This window comes from Argentina silus, assembly GCF_951799395.1.
Source record: "Argentina silus genome assembly, chromosome: 4".
Classification (NCBI taxonomy): Eukaryota; Metazoa; Chordata; class Actinopteri; order Argentiniformes; family Argentinidae; genus Argentina; species Argentina silus.
Window position 1 is genome coordinate 1,794,995 of NC_139658.1, and position 20,279 is coordinate 1,815,273.

At 44.3% G+C, this 20,279-nt stretch overlaps 1 protein-coding gene across 1 annotated transcript; it reads left to right on the forward strand.

The window, feature by feature from the left end:
- Nucleotides 1-3,702: 3,702 nt before the first annotated feature.
- Nucleotides 3,703-7,258, forward strand: snai1a (snail family zinc finger 1a). The gene is made up of 3 exons (XM_083668104.1): nt 3,703-3,939; nt 4,464-4,976; nt 5,688-7,258. The coding sequence occupies exons 1-3, from the start codon at nt 3,864-3,866 to the stop codon at nt 5,870-5,872; spliced, it is 774 nt and encodes a 257-aa protein (XP_083524230.1). The 5' UTR covers nt 3,703-3,863; the 3' UTR covers nt 5,873-7,258.
- Nucleotides 7,259-20,279: the final 13,021 nt, after the last annotated feature.

Genomic DNA, 20,279 nt, shown 5'->3' on the forward strand with positions numbered 1-20,279 from the left:
TTTCTTTAATAAGACGTCAATTCAGAATATAACTACAGATTTGTCTCTATTCTGAGTGTAGATACCCTGGCTTTGCATTTTGAAATGTAACAAACAGCTGATCGTGATATCACAGCAACTGAAGCGCCACCTCTTTCCCCACCCATTCAAGATGCTCAACCAATCAAACAAAACGCGGGTCAGCCCCCTCGATTTAAAATACAGTGAATTGACTTATTATTTTTTGCTTGTATAGTGGTTGTTATTGTTCTATGTTGCTAACAGGACTATTTGTTTTGCGCATTGTAAACACATGAACTTGTAAGACTATAGGATAGTAGGCTACATAGTTCACAGTACAGTTGAAAGCTATCCAGCGAACCATTTCTATAGAGATGGAACAGGCCTACTCACCGGCAGCAACCTTGTAAAGCAAGGCTCTCTGTCTGTCCAGTCGATAAAGGTCTGTTCCCTCAACGACTAACCTTTTATTTAACTACAGTGCGGCTATTGCGTAGGCTCGGACGTATTTTTAGGCCAAGTTGTTTTACAATACGTCATAATAAGAACACTTTGACACGATTTGTGATTGTTCATGTTCTATTTTAAGTAACTTTAAAATAAATAAATAAATGTATTATATATATAATATCTAATATTAAATAACTAAGTAAACAAGACAATTAAAAACCTATACAATAAACAAGGTCTCTGGTTTATAATCTTTTAATGACTTCGGTCTAATGAACGCTAATGATAGAATGGTCATAATCGGTGTTACTTGTTACCATGTCACAACAGAGTTATTGCAACGGATACAACTGCACTCTCAGTTTTTGAACATGACACTGCCAGTGATGGGCCCTGGGGGAGGGTCTTAAAGGTTTGTCTGGTACATTTACTGTAGCAGGGCGGGATCTAATTTGAAAGTCGCATTCCAACAACTAGCCAGTGAGTCCCAGCCCCTCCATCCACCCCAACATTACTTAGAAAACACTATAGTTGAAGTCGCTCAGAGAGATACAGTGCTCTCCAAAAGTATTGGGAAAAGGAAGCATTTTTTCTTCTTCTTTTGGTTCAATACTCCAACAGTTTGGAGTTGAAATCAATTACTATGGTTTCAGCGTATTATCAATGAAACCATCAACTATGGTACCATTTAGAAATTACAACCCTTGTTATACATAGTCCCAGCATTGACAGGTGTTTCTGGTTAGTCGGGTGTGTTCCGTCACATTAAGATGCATGCATTTGTGTAGGCACAAGAGAACTGTCAATGTCTAGTATTGATTCTAGGCTTTGTGTTTGCCTTTAGTCTGCTATTGGTGTCTGTCAACATGGGGACCAAAGAGACATCAATGAAAGTCAATGAAGCTATTATGAGGCTGAAATATCTGAAACATAGCCAAAACCTTAGACTTACCAACAGGTGACAGTTTGCTAAAAAGTACCAAAAAAGCCTGCAGAGGTCTGGAAAAAGGCCTTTTGGACGGACAATGTGAAAATTATCATGTACCAGTGTGATTGCAAGAGGAAAGTTTGGAGAAAAAAGGATCTGTCCAAGATTTACAGCATACCACCTCATCTGTGAAACACAGTGGAGAAGGTGTAATGGTTTGGGTATAGCTGCCACTAGAACTGTCTCACTTGTCTTCATTGATTAGGGCAGGAGCAAAATGAATTGTGAAGTATATAGAAACATCTTGCCTGCTGATTTTCTGCTCTCATTGGACAGCGCTTCATCATAGAGCATGACAATGACCCCAAACATACTGTATAGCAACTAGAGAGTTTTTCAGGGCCAAAAAGTGGAAAGAGTGGCCAAATCAATCTCCAGAATTAAATCCTATTGAACATGCATTTAATTTGCTGAAGAGGGCACTTAAAATAGGGCAAAAAGACCTCAAAACAGTATTTGGTGACAGATATCTGAAACTCATACGTGCGCGCACACACACACACACACACACACACACACACACACACACACACACACACACACACACACACACACACACACACACACACACACACACACACACACACACACACACCCTCCCACCCACACACACACGCACCCCACACACAAAATGTCCTTGGTCAGCCATGAATTTCTTCCCTCCTGATCCATCACACACACACACACACACACACACACACACACACACACACACACACACACACACACACACACACACACACACACACACACACACACACACATACACACACACACACACGCACCCCACACACAAAATGTCCTTGGTCAGCCATGAATTTCTTCCCTCCTGATCCATCACACACACACACACACACACACACACACACACACACACACACACACACACACACACACACCCACACACCCACACACACACGCACCCCACACACAAAATGTCAGCCATGAATTTCTTCCCTCCTGATCCATCACTTTGTCCTGGTTTATTTTCACATTTATGTAACAAACAAATAGGCCTACTGCAGGAGGATGATGCCTGTTGTGAATAATTTCCCCCTCTCATCCATTGCATTCCAGAATACTGTTTCAAAAGCAAGTAACAGACCTTGATTATATACATCACACAATGGAATTTCGGCAAAATGATCATGATGAGGTACTGCAAATTGGAGACTACTGAATCAAAACGACAAAACGTTTAAATTAACACATATTCCCATTGTATATTATTCTAATTTGCTGTTATTTCCTTAATAAATAATTCTAAAGCAGTGAGATCTTTAGTTGCAGTCATGTCCGAGCACCACTCTTCAAAAACCTGTTACACAGTGCCACCTTCTGTTAATATGAGGCATTGAATCTTGGTGATATTGTTACCCATTTCTCCCAAAAGGTGGCATCATTTTACCACAGTAGTTAGAATGCGCACACCAAATAAAGCAAAGTATACAGGTAAAATATCACATATAAGCCTATTCCGTTTGTATTTTGCGTGCAAAAAGAAACTGCCCTGGTTTAGAATGCCTATTCTCATAATATAGACTGCAACAGTGTAAAAGGTGCTGCATGTTCAGTCTTCCACATCAATTAATCTTTATACAATCAGTCGGCTTGCTCTAGCCCAGTTGGCTTGCGCAGGTAGTCGGACAGTATAAGTCCATATTTCTTATCTTGTGCTGTTTCTCTTTGGTGACTGGTGCGTCTATTACTGCCGTTAATCTTAATAAATAATCAGTCTATGTCATCTCGTTTGAAGTCAATAACATGAGTTGCTCAGTGATTTTGCAGTTGCGCAACGCTTTCCAATGGTTTCATATTGTAATGAACACAATAACTATGGTTTGATATGGAAATACGACTAGTTGCTTTGTCACCTATGCCGTATCCTGTTTTTAATATCAAAAAGAATCGCCGCACATCTTTCCTTATCAATACAATTCTTAGAATGGGACCAACTTTTTGCACTGGCTTAAATGTGCGACTGCTTTCAGGTGGATCAAAATGGGCAATAGGTAATAATGCCATTTAATTGATGTGTATTGTCTGCAGGTAGAGGCGATACAAGTCTAACTTCACAAATTAATGCTTTCGGGCAGATGTTTTAGTTGAGGAATGGTTTAGCAAGTGGTCCCTTCCTGCGCTACTACAATTGATAGGGCATGGGGTGTGCCCTCGGGGCGAGCACACCCCTATAGTCAGTGTCAGAGTATTTCAGCAGAGAACAGAACGGCAAGTCTTTTTGGAGACTGCAGCTGAATGATAGAGTTGAGCGAGTATAGTCAAACGGGTGGATTATATGTTATCAATCTTTTATACCCTCTAAAGAGGCTACCATATTCAAATGCGGATCTAAGACGTTTGTTTCTCTCCTACGTCTAAACCTGTGACTACTGGACACTTTTACGCATAATACCAAAGAGGAAAAATGCCTCGGTCTTTCTTGGTCAAAAAGTATTTCGCCAGCAAAAAGCCCAACTACAGTGAACTGGAGTGTCAAAATGGTGAGTAACCCAACTTTTGACTGTATAAACTTGAATGCATTGCACAATTACAAGGAACCACCTGTTTTTCTCAATTATTCTCTTGGTTTGTTTTTTTTCAAGAACAAAAGTGTTGAAACTTCACCTCAGATTGTCCACACGTTGCCAACTATTTCAATAGCTTTCTCTCTTTTTTCATCTCAAGTTAGGTCCGTTATAAAATATATTCAGTTTTCCTGCACAGAGCTACCATTCATGTTGGTACCCCATGTGAATACGTGGGAGGAAACGTCCCTTGAAATCTCTGCTTGTAACCTTTTGCTTTTGTATAGAGGCCTTATGGTGAGAAATGCACCGAAATAAATGATAGTCAAGTATAGTTGCAGCTCATGTTGAAAATCCTCTAAACCCAGCAAAACGTTGTGTTTTCCTCTTCATTGTTACACCATGATTTATTTCCAGTTTAATCTATAATGTTCATGATAAAAAGACTGAATTATCTGGTTTGTGCTTTATATTTAACTCTCTAAATCCTCATGTTTCAGCCTCTTCACTGGAGAGGCACCCACTAGCTGAGCTTCCAGCAGGGGACAACAACTCACCTGCCACCTGTTACACAACTGGACTGGTGTGGGATGTGAGCTTCCTGCCAGCCCTCTATGTGCCCACATCTCCCACAGAGCCCTCACCCACCCCAGGGCCTCTGGACCTCAGCTCCCCCTCCAGTCTCAGCAGCAGTGCCAGTAGCAGTGGGGAGGAGGATGAGGGGCGCACCTCCGACCCCCCAAGCCCAGAGCCCACAGACAGCTACCACCCCCCTCAGAGGCCTAAACGCACCAGCACCAAGAGCCGTGGAGGCCCCAGCGAGGAGGAGAGAGAGACCCCAGTCACTGCAGCGAGGCCAGCCTTCTTCTGCAAGCACTGCCCTAAAGAGTACACCAGCCTGGGAGCTCTGAAGATGCACATCCGCTCACACACGCTACCCTGTGTCTGCCCAACCTGCGGAAAGGCCTTCTCCAGACCCTGGCTGCTGCGCGGCCACATCCGCACACACACAGGTAAGAGCTCCATCACCAGATCAGAGGACACAGCTCTTTTCGTGATGCTTTTGTTCATAATGTTTTGATAAACTTCTTTGGATGTTGCTCAATCCTGCTTACTAGAGAAGAGAAAATTAGATTTGTGGTATATTTACTTCATTACATAGGAGACATTATTATCCTATCCAAGATACTTACTACTTTGTCTAGTATGGCAGTGTAGAGGAAATGATCACATGGGGAAGCCATGTGGGCTTGTTGGTCATTGATCACTCATTGTGTTCTACGCCACTGTGACAATGACTCATGGAGAATTATCTTATCATTGTCTCTGGTGTGAGACAAGAGAATGTGGGATAACATTGTGATGAAAGGGCAAAGAACACTGGTCAAGCTCTCAGCTATCAATCTGACCACTTACTACCATCAGCAACTTGTTAAAGCAAAGCTTGTTAATGTAATTTGGCACTGATTTAATCATGCTAATTCAACCATTCCAACCTACCATGGAATTCTTCATTAACTTGTGAATGAGTTGTGAGAGTGATTCACTGAGGTGTTAATGAGCTCCTTTGGTGAACTCAAAGACAGCTTAACTGATGTCATCGTGAAGGGAAAAAAGTGAACACTTGGCTAATCAAAGCCAAGGACCACAAACCATTTCTCATACACAAATTATATAAATCACATGTTTATGAATGCTCTCCCCTGTCATGTTCTCCCCCTCAGGTGAACGTCCGTTCTCCTGCCCCCACTGTAACCGAGCCTTTGCTGACCGTTCCAACCTGCGGGCGCATCTGCAGACCCATGCAGAGGTGAAGAAGTACCAGTGTGGCGTGTGCTCTCGCACCTTCAGCCGCATGTCCCTCCTCCAGAAACACAGTGCAGCTAGCTGCTGCTCCTCCACAGCATGAGAGCGGGGCAGAGAGAGAAAGCCCCACAGAGACCTCAGGGCAGTAGGGGGGGCCTACACACACCCAAACCAGCCTCTCCACCACCAGCTAGACCACAGGAGCCTGATCCAGTCTGCCAGCAGAGACCTTGGAGCCACCCTCAACTAGTGGGGAGAGGCAGTCCACAGTTATTCCCATCTCTTTGGATAGAACTTTCACAAGCCTCTGTTTCTCTGCTTCGATCACTAAAAACAAAAGAAGACTAGATATGTTTTTCACACTCCTCCCATTTCAAGCCAAACCTGGTTAATGTTTTGGAGTATAACCAACTCTGAACTCCTATTCTTAACATTCTAGGCCTACTAGTTCCAACCATTTTAGTTTTTTCTTCCATTTCAAAGACAATATTTACAATGGACTCATGGGGGCTTGTGGTGCTGGTGTTCTTTTGAGTCTATTCTATCCCCGCCTCGGTGCCGACCAGCTTGGGATCATGGTCTAGACACAGCTGCTGAGAGGTAGGGGTGCGTGGGTGGGATACGTCTCTCAGCATGTCATAGTACACACACACACACACACACACACACACATACACAGCTGCCCCTGGTACGGTGGTGTAGATAGACAAGGTGCTAACAGGTGCTATGCCCCTGACCTTCACTGGGACGATAACAGGTGACTTCCACCACCCTCACTTAGTTTAGAAAAAAAGGGGAAGTATGTCATCACAAAAGGATGGAGTCAGTTGGTCCTTTTGAACAGTATGCTTTTCTCCAGTGGGTAAAGAAGCTCATGTCTTAAGCCTCTATTTTGACCACATCAAGGCCCACTGTAATCTGATGTGTCTCAGAGATAGGAAAAGCCATATGTCTCTGTTGTCGTTTGTCATGGAAGCCGTGCCCTAACGTTGTTGTTTTTCCCTTGAATGACAATTTAATCCATGCACTCCAGGTTACCACAGTGTTAATGATTCCTGCCATTCATGACACAAGTCTAACTTCAAAGCCATTTTTGTAAGATTTAGAAACTTGTTTTATGAAATTTTTTATTTCTAAACCAAAGATGTGCCTTCTTACCTCAGTTGGTAGTTGTTGTGTTTTGTAAATCGTCTATTGCAGTATTACTCTTTAGCATCAGACATGGGGAATTAGAAATGGGGGAGGCTGGGACCAAATGACATGTCTGAAATGTTTACATCATAGAGGCTTGGTTGCCTTTAAATCTGATCAGATCCCTGGCTGTACAGAGTTGGATTTTAACTTTCTTAAACTTTTCATGGTTTTCCAGTGCAATGTCCAGATTTTATGTAGTCTTATTTCATTTCATATTTTGTTTATATGTTTGTGTCTTTCACTTCTACTTCATGTATTTGCTGATGAATTTGCATTCAATAAAGTTATTTATGTTTATAAAAAAGTGTATGGTGTATTGATTACAGAAAAGCCTCTCTGTGGGGATCCCATTGCAATGCTGTCATGTAATGTCCATGTGGTGAAGTAGGTGAATGAAAAAAAAAAAACCTCCATATTTGTGAAAGTAGAAGAGTTTTGTAGCTTACTTGTTTATTGTAACTATCAAGGGGTATCTTTGCAAGAAAGTTTATTCAGTTTTGTCTTCTGCAAATACACTGTCAAGAAGTGGAAATTGGCACTACTGCAGTGCTGACATAACAGTTGCATATGTATGGCTTGTCAGAAACTGTAATTGGGAGATGGCTCTCTTTCAACAACCGCAGTGTTGGGAATAGATTAGGAGTGTCAATTGGCCATTGTGGTGATCAGTGGGAGGCAGGTGTGCAGGTGAACACACTGAGTGATGGACAGTGACAACTGCATGCACCTGCTCACAAGTCTCCACCTGCCACCGGCTCTCACCGGCACTATGCAAACATTGCAGGCTGACACACAGCTCTGTGTGTGTGTGTGTGTGTATGTGTGAGAGAGAGAGAGATCGAGAGAGAGAGGGAGTTTGAAAAAGAGAGTAGATGTTACCATTATCTGAATATGTCCCTATCCATTACATTGTTCAGCAATAGCATGTTAGACATCATTTAGAGGATCAATGAGGTTATATTTAGATGTTTGGGTGCCAGCCGATGAGAATATATGTGTTATATTCAAGAATTGAGAGTCAGAATTGTGATTGGGCGAAATTCATGTAACCTTTATTGGTTTTGTCTTTGTTGGGGGAATGTATAGTACCTCTCAAACGCTCCTACTCTGTAGCCCAGACAGTGAGTCAGTGTCTGCCTAGCCAGGAGAGCTGAAGTTCCCATGGTTCCCTGACTGTGCAGGTCTAGTCACAGAGCAGTGAGGGTGCGTGGGCTGTGGGCTGAGGCCCAGGGTGAGGTAAGCTGTTCCACTGAGCCTCTACATCTGCTGGAGCAGCCACACGCTCTCTTCTCCCCAGATCCCTCTCAGTCAGGGAAACATTCGCACAGACACAGATAAGACTTCTGTGACTAGTCTTTGTTTAGTGAATCACAGTAAGGTAGTTGTTACTAGTACAAAGAGCAATGAAAGTTTGGTCATACAGCTGTGAGCTAACATAGAGTCATATATGGATTCATTTGGTTGTTACACGTCTACCCTTGACCTGGATGTTCTTGTACAACAACCTATTAAGATCCAGCTGCTTGGAATTAATTCAGAGCCATTTTATGATGTAAATTGTTAGAGTGCCCTTAGGCAAGGGTGTCAACTTCTCTAGTAAAGTAGCACAGTGTAGCAAGCATAGCAAGTTGAAGTGAGTAACAGTTCTTGCAGTTAGTTGCATGAACCACAGTCTTTGTACAGTAGTTGTACTTCATCATTGCCAAAAGAGCATACAGAGATTCATTTTGAAAGCAAGCCATCAGTTCAATTCCTTCAATATTATAACCACATTGCAACTTACTTATGTATTTCTCTCTTTTTTGAGAAATGAAAACAGGACATGCTCCCCCACTTGTTCCTTAGGGAGAGTAGAATGCCTGGTTCTGAAATCTGAGAACTTTTTCCTGCTGAACGTTTCTCATTGCCAGAACACTCACTGTAATTTACCAAAAGTGGCTGCTATTTATGCCATAAAGCATGTGTTTAACATTCCAGAACCCCACTGTGTTTGTGTATTCCTCGCTCTCACTCTCCCTCTCTCTCTCTCTCTCTCTCTGCCTGCCTCTTTGCCTGTCTGTATATCTATTTATGTACAGTGTGTGTGTGCGTGTGTGTGTGTGTGTTTGAGTTGAGTGTGAAATGTCCCTGCAAAGAAGCAGCCCTCTCCCTCTTCACAGGAGGATCATCTCTCCTCCTCAGAGACAGGCCGGCAGGAAGTGGGAGTTTACATTGGCCTACTTCGCCCCCAAAAAAGCAGGCTGGAGGCCGAGGAGCTCAAGTGCTAACCCTCACTGCTCACTGCCACTGCACCGTGTCCCATCCCCCCACCCCGCAACCCTGTCCCACCCACGCACGCTCTTAGGCCCAGCCAGGGTAGGGGGGAGAGAGAGGAGACAGAGGAGAGAGTGGCCTTCACTACAGCAGCAGCCAGGACTCACAGAGGGCTCAGGGCTTGGGATACAGGAAGGAGCTGTCAGCCTCCCATAAACACGACTCATCCTGCAGCGATGACACAGTGAGCCTGGGGGCAACTCTCCCAGGCTTCCCCGCAACTTTGCCTTCATACTGAGCCCTGAGCTCCAGACTGGCTCTGTCTGAGGTACTCTTCTCTGTATGTTGTCCTCTTCTACAGTGCAGTGCACTGATTAAATCAAGCTATTATTTCAAAATGTTTGAGTGCAAAAAATTGCTTAATAAAGGAAATGGTAATAAAGAGAAATAGTAAGTTGTCAGTAGAGATGACAAGTGTCACTGAAATGTTTTATGGTGATTCTCTTAGGAAAAGACAACCTGGTCTGTGTTTTGACAGAAATAAAGCTATCATCTCTTCTTGTGTTGCTCTCTTCTAAGCACCTCGTGTATAACTCCCCTAGCCTCCTCCACAGTCCTGTTGCAAACTAAGTAGCTCTCACAGACTGTCAAACGAATCTACTGTATCTATCTCTCTACTCTATCTATCTATCTATCTATCTATCTATCTATCTATCTATCTATCTATCTATCTATCTATCTATCCATATAGCTATCATCTTTCCCTATACATCCAACCCGTTTTTTAATTCTGTATGTGTGTCATGTAGAAATCTTCCCTCATTTCCTCTCTCTTTGTACCCTGTTGAAAAGAGGCTCAGAGCGACAGACCAACCCAGATGTGAAAATCTAGCCTACTAATTCCCCCTCTATCTGTAAATAGTCCATGGACAACCACTGCATCTGGTAAATAAAGAACCCAGCAACAGTAACACCACAAGTATGTCTAATGATGGATTTGATCAGGGTCTGGAGCTGCCTGAGGGCAGGATTGGAGAGGTGGTCGAGTGGTTGGGGGGCGGGCGGGGGGGGAGGGGGGGTGGAGTGCATATTAAAGAGTAATGAATCACACACTCAGTCACAGGGTCGCCGGGGATGAATGTGCTCTCTGTTGGTTTTCCTGGAGCCTGGAGTTTACTAACTGATGACGCAGGCTGCACTTGATCAGAGACATGTGTTGCTGTGGACTTGGTGCCAGTGAGAAGCACAGAGAGGGGGAGAGGTGGAAGGACGGATGGCGCCTAAGCTCTCTCCCTCACTCCCTCTCTCCCTTCTGGGCATTGCCTCACACATGGGCTTGTGGGATTGGGGAGGAGGGTTGTCTTACTCTGGGAAAAATAAAGCCAGCTTCTACCCCAGGACAGGAAACAAGAGCTCTTCAGTGAGCATCTTGACCTAACCCCGCTCAACCCCTTACCACCCTCCTCCCCAAATCCACTCTGTGGATTCTCATCCAGCAGAAATACAGGATATTTGACTTACACATGAAATAGAAATGTTATATCAAACATCATACAACCATCAACATCACTCTTATATCACATGGCAAGAGAAGAGAACTCACCTGTTTGTCATCCATGTGAGGAATGCACCTGGGTGTATTTCCCAGAGTTGGTGCAGGGGGACGTTGAACAATTGCTGGAGGCAATAGCAGAGTATTGTGAAAGGAGCAATGTAAATGTTGTCCTCTTGTCAGGACTTGTCAGTACCTGGAGTGTAAACTGCCAGAGGAAGAGTGTTGAGAAACATATTGTTTTGGTACAATCTCATTATTGCGTGTTGGTTTCGTTTAAAAAAAATAACTGATTGACTTTTGTCAAATCTGATAAGCAAGTCAGCAAGTCAGATCTAGCCATGGCAAAGGCTGTAGCATGTAGAACAACACAACATCTACAACTGAAAACATTACTAAAAGAGTGAAGTTAATTGGTTCACATTGGATGTCATCCATCATGAACTACTGCCTCTATCCCATGAACATCCCCACAGGTGCATGGACAGGTTTGGCCAAGATCCAGACCCCACCCCAGTATTACACACAGAGACGTGTGCTGTGGGAACATGAGCTCAGTCTGACACTGTTATGGTTAAGGTGCCTCAGCACCTCCTCCATGTGTTTAAATGGAGACTACAGGGATCAAAGAGAGTTAAGACCCTGGAAACAGCTGAGGGGCTGGAGCAGTGGAACAGATGTATAGAATCAAAAAGCTTTTACAGATAGTCAAACTAACACAAACACCAACAACCACACTCACACACACTCATACAGCTGTCATATTGCATCACTAACTATCTCCCATCCCCCTCACACACACACACACACACACACACACACACACACACACACACACACACACACACACTCTCTCTCTCTCTCTCTCTCTCTCTCTCTCTCTCTCTCTCTCTCTCTGAAGAGCAATTCTCCGTGTGGGAGGCCAATGCAGCAGCTGGATATGATGGAAAACACCCTGCACCCCCACTGACACCCCACAGGCTGTCCCTGTCACACAGTGACGCACCAAGTAGGAAGATTTGACTCTCTAAGGATCTCAAGGCTACATACTACAAGGAGAGAGGTCTATTCATCAGTGGCACAACTTTCAAACAAAGTACAACTGAATCTGAGAGTGTTCTTTATACATACTACACAGGGGGGGACAAGAGTCACAAACACCAGACCCATCCACACGCAGGCACACAGGCACACAAGCACACAAGCATGCAGGCACGCACGCAGGCATGCACGCACACACGCACACGCACACACACACACACACACACACACACACACACACACACACACACACACACACACACACACACACACACACACACATAAACCCACACACACTTGCACATGTTGAAGCCATTACCCCGTTGATTCTTAAGTCATTACTCTGTAGCTTGTTATTTTCTCAACCCCAGAGAAAGCAATCTATCCACGGAGGAACGTTGAGAGATTTGCCACCCGATTGGGTCTTGGGATATGGGAAGTTACACTGAAATTTGTGGAATGTGGTGAGGCATGAACACTAGAAACACATAGAAAATGTACTTCCAGAAGATTAAAGCCTATTGACCTGAGATCCCTGGCTGTGGCAGCCAGCTCTATGATGATGCCCATGAGGAAGGCAGTATTGATGACAGACAGTACTGATGACAGTGCAGAACAGCCTAACCTCGCCACTGGGACTGGGAGGAACTGACGAGGACCTCAAGCTTTGACATATTCACAGCGGATCCTGGACATCTGTATTTCATTTCCCCCCTCGCTCAAGACAGTGAGTGTTGGCAATGTAACTTTTCAATGGTTTTGTCTATTCTACTTCCTGTGTTATCATTTAATTCATGTACATCACTTGCTAAAAAGGATATCAAAATGCGATAAAACTCAAACAAACAGGAAGAGTCAGTAACACAACACAATAACACCAGATGCTATGTTTTTATGTGGCACTGTCTCTCTCAGGCTGTCTCTCTCCCACAGCCCGGCCCACGTCTCCCCCACCCTCATGGCTCAGTTAGGTTTATTAGCAGGAACACAACTGGCAGACCTTTCACAGCATCCTCCCCACACTACTCAACACTCCCAGAGTCTGGGACTACTCCTGAGACCTGCCACTCTCACCACAGCACTAATGAGTGACACATGCTCCTCAGCTCCGCCACTCACACCTAAGATCAAAGCCCTGAGCAGGGATGAGGTGGAAGAGAGGTGTGTTTGACACTCAAGTGTCCCTCCCACCCCCTCTTTGACACCGACACGAGATGTCTGGGGAACCAAATGTGGATGCACCTGTCTTCCCCGGTGCTGGGTTTAACATAAGCAATAATGTAGCAGAGGTAGACTGCGTTTAACTTCACAAGCCTAGCCACAGATTGTATTAATGTGTTTTCCATCTGGAGATGATGGAAGCTCAGATATCACTACCCTGCTAGATTGTATGTCAGCAGGAGGAGCACAAGACATGAATGAGATATGCATCAATACTGTCACAGCCAAAACTATCCATCAGTCTAGACCTCTCAGTGGAAATACTAAAAGAAAATTGGATGGAAAATGGTTTGGATCTATAGAACAACTTGCATTCAATGGTCAATAATGTACTTTACATTGTACTCTGAATAATGCACCTAATCTATCATAGTGAAAAAAACCTCCTTGACCAGTTTCCACTTTGCAGGAGCGAGACTGGTTATAGAGGGCAGAGAAGATGAGGTGGAGGGGGAAGGCGGGGAAGCGGGGGAAGGGGGGGCAGTGCAGGCACACAGGGCAAAGGCAGGAAATCCCACTGCAACCTGAACTTTTTCTCCATAGTTCCACCAGAGCAACTCTTTGTACCAGCTCTTCCACCCCCTCCATCCTGCCCCTGACTAAACCAACCTCCAACATGATACATTGCAGCTCTGTGAGACCCCTCCCCCCTCATGAAAACACATACACACACACACACACACACACGCACACACACACACACACACACACACACACACACACACACACACACACACACACACACACACACACACACACACACACACACACACACACACACACACACACAAATGCATACATATTCCAGCAGTTCACTCACAGGCCATTACTCAGCAGAGGGGAGGGGGATCAAAAGCTCAGGGTTCCCCAATGTCTCTCTGCACAGTCCCACTGTGGTTAGGCCTTTAGACAGAGAGGCACCTCTTTTAAACAGAGCCCCCAAATGCCAAAAACACTCAAGTTTACAGAGGAAAATACACTAAAAGTACACACTCACATGCACACACACACACACACACACACACACACACACACACACACACACACACACACACACACACACACACACACACACACACACACACACACTTCCTGTTTCCCTGCACAAATTCCTTACAGGAGGAAAGTTATCTGCGGCACATTGAAGCCTTTCTCCTTCACAGTCTTGCCCTGCTCTTTCTGACATTCCATAGCAGTAATTCTCAACACAGCATTCCCACTATCACTTGTTCATTGAGGGTGCACATGCTCTTCATGTGACTCCAATGATGAGACGGCTCCAGAGACACAGTATAAGGTCTCTTCTCTGAGTAGAGTTTGTATAATAACTTCAGTAGAGGGTCATGATAACGGTGAAACCATTACAGGCAAAGCACAATACATAAACATGCATGTGAGGTTTACTCTATGCCACAGAATATACCGAATATGAACAATCCAAACAATAACATCTAGACATTTGTTCTTTGTTACCAAGGAGAAACCAGGACTTTGATTGAGTGATTTACTGTATGCACTAGTGAGACCTCATGAAAAGTTAGGAGTGTCCAAAAGCACAGCCAGTTTTTTCCTGATGAAACCGAGGGCTATGGAAATGGCAAGTGTGAGGACAAGGAGTGGGGGGTGGGCAAGGCACCTTGCAACAGCTGGTCTGAATTATCTGGGGGGTCGGGGGAGGTTGGGGGGTGTGGGGGGTGCGGAGACTCCTGGCGCCAGGATCGGGGCAGCAGGTCAGGGAGGATGACGATTACCAAAATACAAGCGGGCAGCCATGCCCCTGGAGAGCAGGGGTGTTCCTGGCTCAGAAAATGGTACAGCTACAGGATGGGGAGGCGAGAGCACTGTCGGTAGGGGGGTGGGGGTGGGGGTGGGGGCTGGGGGGGACGCTCCTACTTCCACTTCCTATGAGATAACCCCTTCCTCTCCAAATGACAGCCCAATAGAAACCTACTGAGACAAAACATGGGACACAGCAATGTTTGTTGGCGATTACTCAAACTGTTCAGTTTTATCAGTGTAAATGTTTGTAATTCATCAAGCATACAGTTTTGATAAGTGAGTTTTACTGATATGCTGCTATTCCCCACACACAAGGTTACTATTTGACTGAGATGGGATATAATGCACTGAAAGTTTCAATTCATAAAATGTACTTTAGTTTTCCTAGAGCAATTGAATAGGGTATGATACACAGGTTTAGGTATACACATTTACCATTTCACTTGTAAGACACATTTTCACAAGCTCTGTAAGTAGAACTATGCAAGATATTTGTAAAAACGTATGTGTAGCTAACCTGAAAAGGCAGTTGTCTGCCACATGTCTGTTATCAGGTCATTTGTTATTCTGACCCAGTTTGACCACAGTGTGACCACAGTCATGAGTGACTCCATTCTGTACTGATGTCATGGAAGAGCAAGGAGTCCTCTGCTGGCAAAGATATAGTACTACAAGAGCATGGTTTTTGGGGTATGTTACATTTGTGTGAAGAGATAAAGGAGAAATATCAAAAATGCACAATGGAATGTACTAATGTAGATTTCTGCAAAAATGTAGATAATGGGATTCATTGAACCATCAACTTTCATCACTGGTATTTCAGAAGAACATCAATAGCAATACCAAGATGAAATATGCTACAAAATAAGAATCACTGACTGTGCCAACATGTGTTATAGTGGCATTGAGATGGTGGCTGTCATCCTGGTGTCAAACCATACAATATGGTGGTTAGCCAGCTGCCACAGTAGAGGGCAGCATTGGGCAGAGTCAGTATGATGTATGCTAAGATGACAATTTGAGCTTTCTTGTCCCTTTGCTACGTTCTTGCTGAGAGATGACATGCATTCAATTTAGAACTTATCTGTAAGAGTTATGGATAATTTATCAAGTTGGGAAATTACATTAGATACCCTTGGTCATAGAATCTTAACTCTCTCACTTTTCAAGACATCATGCAACACCAACAGGTAAAAAGACCAACTGTTCATACAATTCCTCACTGCTACTCAAGAAAACACTTTCCCTTAACTGTTTATGAAAACTGATACAACACACTGTAGTATTGTGTGCTAAATTAATTCAGTGTGGGCCGGAGGGAGAGAAATTGAGACACAGAGTTTCAGCTGTCCAAGTGTGTGGCCTGTTGCCAGGAAGTAGCACTTCTCAGGATGCCAGGCTGATCCCTCTGTTCCACCCTGGTGTGGGGGGCAGTGTGGGGGGCAGGAGGAAGGAGAGGGCTTTCCCCCAGGACTCCCCTCACCTGCTATTGTCTGGACCAGCTCTCAACTCCTCTAGACCTCTACACACTGGCTTAACTGTTTAACTTGGACAGAAACAATCATCTTTTTACAGAACCAGGGAAGAGTATTTTGAATGAGCTGCCCTCTACTGGACAGACACCTTACAGTGAATCTATCAGTCTGTGTTGTTGTTCCTAAAGATACAGCTAAAGGACATCATTTAACATACACATGGCTAATGTGTGATCCATATACAATTGCATTAGTAGATGTTACCAATATCAAGCCACTCTTTTCAGTGAATTGCTGTGTGACACAATCTTTTTAAACTTGCTTTTAATCATACTCTTACGTACACATGAGTATGAATAAGGTGTAGTTTGTTGAAATGTGTTGCTTATTGCATACATTTTTACTCAACAGTAGGCTCTAAATAGTATGTAGTATGGTTAGTATGTACTAGATACTTTTAGTACAGTAGGCAGTATGAGCTGCTCGGTCAAGGCCAAAATGCCTATGTATAAATGCTCACTCCAGGATAGATCCAATCAAACCGTCACAAGGTAACAATTGAAAATAGATCAAACACACCAATTCTATCTTTATGGGTGTGCCTGTCTGCTTCTGAACTCATTTTTGACACTTTAACACATGCACCGCCAGTTGGCCAGCTGTGTGTCTGTGTTTAAGCAGTTGCCACGGGAGACAGGTGCCGCTGTCTATTGTAGGGTGTGTGTGTGTGTGTGTGTGTGTGTGTGTGTGTGTGTGAGTGTGTGTGTGTGTGTGTGTGTGTGTGTGTGTATATGTGTGTGTGTGTGTGTGTGTGGGGGGGGGGGGTCTGCATGGATGTATGTTCTTGTGTGAGTATACAGGAATGAGTGAGGGCTTGGGGCATGTGTAAACTGTGAAAAGAGACCCTGTGCACTAGTCACACATTCCACCTTCTTTATGGTCTGACAGCAGCCTACTGGCATGCCTCTCATTGTCACAGAAGCTTTCATATATAAACATCACACAAGCCAAGTCACTGTCACGGGTCCTGCACAGCCACCTGTACCTCTGAGCCTGTTTGATGGACCCTCAGGGGGCCCAAGAGGTTCGCCTGCCTGTAAATAAGGTGAAGCTATGTCTACCCCTGACAATGAGATGCTGGAGGTCACGTAATGGAGCAGCCTGATAAATGGCCTTCCAAGTCTATTTTCAGTCATGAAGCCAAGGCCCAGAGTTTAGGGCTTTTCATATGAGGCTGAGACTGAATAAAGATCTCAAATATTAAGGACATTTTGATATTTTCTTTTTTGGGGTGGAAATAATAATATAAGTTCATATATAATATAATTTATATTTTATGTGATACATAAGACCTACATGTGCCATGAAACAACATTCCTGAATCACTCCTTGTTGTGGACCGTTTATCTTACAGTAAATGAACAGTGAAAAGCCAGAGGCTCCTGAGTGATATTTGTCTGTAAGTGTGTGTGCTGCCTTGTTAACCCCTCTCTTCTAGCCATTGCTTAATGGGGGGGGGGGCTGAGGCAGGCTCTCAGTGGGATCCTGGAGTGCGTCGGATTGTCTGCGGGCCTGTGTTTGGATAAGGCAGCATGCCCATTGTCTCTGATGGCCTGGCAGGGCTGAGGTATGCCTCCATGCTCTGGAAATAGAAAGACAGCTGAGGGAGGGCATCCATACGCGGGGCAGGGCCAGGGCCTCAGACAGAGGCTGAGATTTAGCACAATGAGAGACGGACCATTGTTCGGAGCCAGGGGGTAATAGCAGCGGAATCTCACCCAAACGAGTTGCTAAAAGACTGATTAGTTCATGTTATTGTTGCCTGTGTGGGCTAGCTGGTAGCGGTTGGGTAGGAGGGGTCATGGAGGGAGCTCTCATAGAAGAGTGATTGAGGCTTTAGCCCTGTGTTGTGCCACGTCTCCCTGACTTCTCTCTGATGAATTGATGGCTAGACCTGAGCTTCCACAGTTGCTGCCAGGGTTTGTGGGCAATCATGGGGCGATTACAGAAAAATGCGCAGGTGATGAAAAATGGTTCTACCACTTGGTTTCGGTTATTTAGAATGGCAAAAAGATATGGTAAATTAAATAGTAGGCCTATTATCTATGTGTTCTCTCATTTGAAGAAGGGAAGATAATGGCGGACTTTGTAACAGAGTGGATCAACGGGTCTTACTTGTGTAAGTGTGTGTGTTTATGTGAAAGAGATATAGAGATAGAGAGAGAGAGAGAGAGCGAGAGAGAAAAGAGAGAGAGAGAGAGAGAGAGAGAAAGAACGAAAGAGAGAGAGAGAGCGAGAGAGAGAGAGAGAGAGAGAGAGAGAGAGAGAGTGTCTGCATGTGGTGTTTAACACTGCTGAATGTGAATGCTCTCGTAAATCCCAATCTCTCTCTATCTCTCTGTCTAAGCCTGATGGCATTCAGTGCATGATGATCTAAAACAACTGTGACCCTCTAGAGCATCCCAGTGCTGATTCCTGGGATTCAGCTCTGGTCTTGATGTCCCGAATGACTCTGCTGTGCTGGCTACTCGCTTTCACATCACCACACTTTTGGTCAAACAAACCCAGAAAGCATTAATCGGCCTGGAGTTTTAGAACTAGGGCCTAGATTTTGCCCTGGTCAGGTCATCCGATTAAGAAATACCTGGCCCTACATCCAGTATGACTAATAATCAATACATACAGTCTTGAACTTGGCTGCATTTAAGCTCCAAATGATTTTGGTGGAGAATGTGCAGGATGTAAGGAGAGCTGTTGCTTTGGGAACTCAGCTGTTGCAGTGGGCTGCAGTGTTGTAGTGCAGAGAGACGTGCTGTGGGACCACGCTAGAGTACACACACACACACACACACACACACACACACACACACACACACACACACACACACACACACACACACACACACAGACAAACACACACACACACACACACACACACACACACACACACACACACACACTTATTTTAAAGCAACACCAGGGATTCATCTCCTCTCATGTGTTATCGGCATGTCTGCTTTTTTAACTGCAGACCAAGTGACACAGTACATTACCCAGCCTCCACTACTCTGAAGTGCCCCTTGTCCCAGAATAGCTCAGGCCTGTTCTATCTAACTGATGCCCAAGCAAGTTTCAGCCATCACCGCAACACCTCTCAAGCCTGCAGAAGATAGTGCCATCAACAAAGATGGCTGCTTCCTCCACTAAGATGTCCATTTAGGAAGTTGTTTTCTTCCATTGTCAATAGGAAACCCTGAACTCTTGCACGCATGAAAGAGTTCTGTTTTCTCTGTTTCTCTGTTGGTGTGTTCTCTTAAGCATATAGCATTGATTCCAAGCCTCCTTTTGCCCATTACACTACAGCACTCCTGTTACTACAGCACTGAGACATACTGTAACAGTGTCTTTCTACCTTACTGTGTCTCTTTAACAATAGATCGCTTCCAACAGTGAATCTCTCAATCAGGAATGCTGAACTCTGGCTTTGTCTATTCTTGGACTCTTTAGACCCCCTCCCCTCACTGCACTCTCACCCTGCACTCATACCAGGCACCAACCTCCTCTTCTGCACTGAAGGTCAGATCCTCTGGGGCCAGAATTTAAAAGGCGCAGGCCTAATGCAGGCACAGACAAAATGACTGCACAAACCAAATGAAATCAATGATGTTCAGTAAAACACACATAGATATCAAGTGAGATAAGCTCATTGATCATTTCCTTTTTAAAATGTTTAACTGTAATATGACAACATCATGTTACGAAGCATGATGCACTGAAACATGATATGAACCTTACAAGGTTTCAGTGTACCCTGCTAACAATGTGAAAGGCCATTCCCAAAATTGTGTTCAATACAATACATTCCACCACAATCTCCTGCAAGCCATTGTCGTCCCCATAATGTAGAACTGTTGTCCGCCATGTTCACACACAGAGAGGTGTTTCTCTCTATTAATATTGTGTGATGTATTTATAGTGCCATGTTTAATGTCACA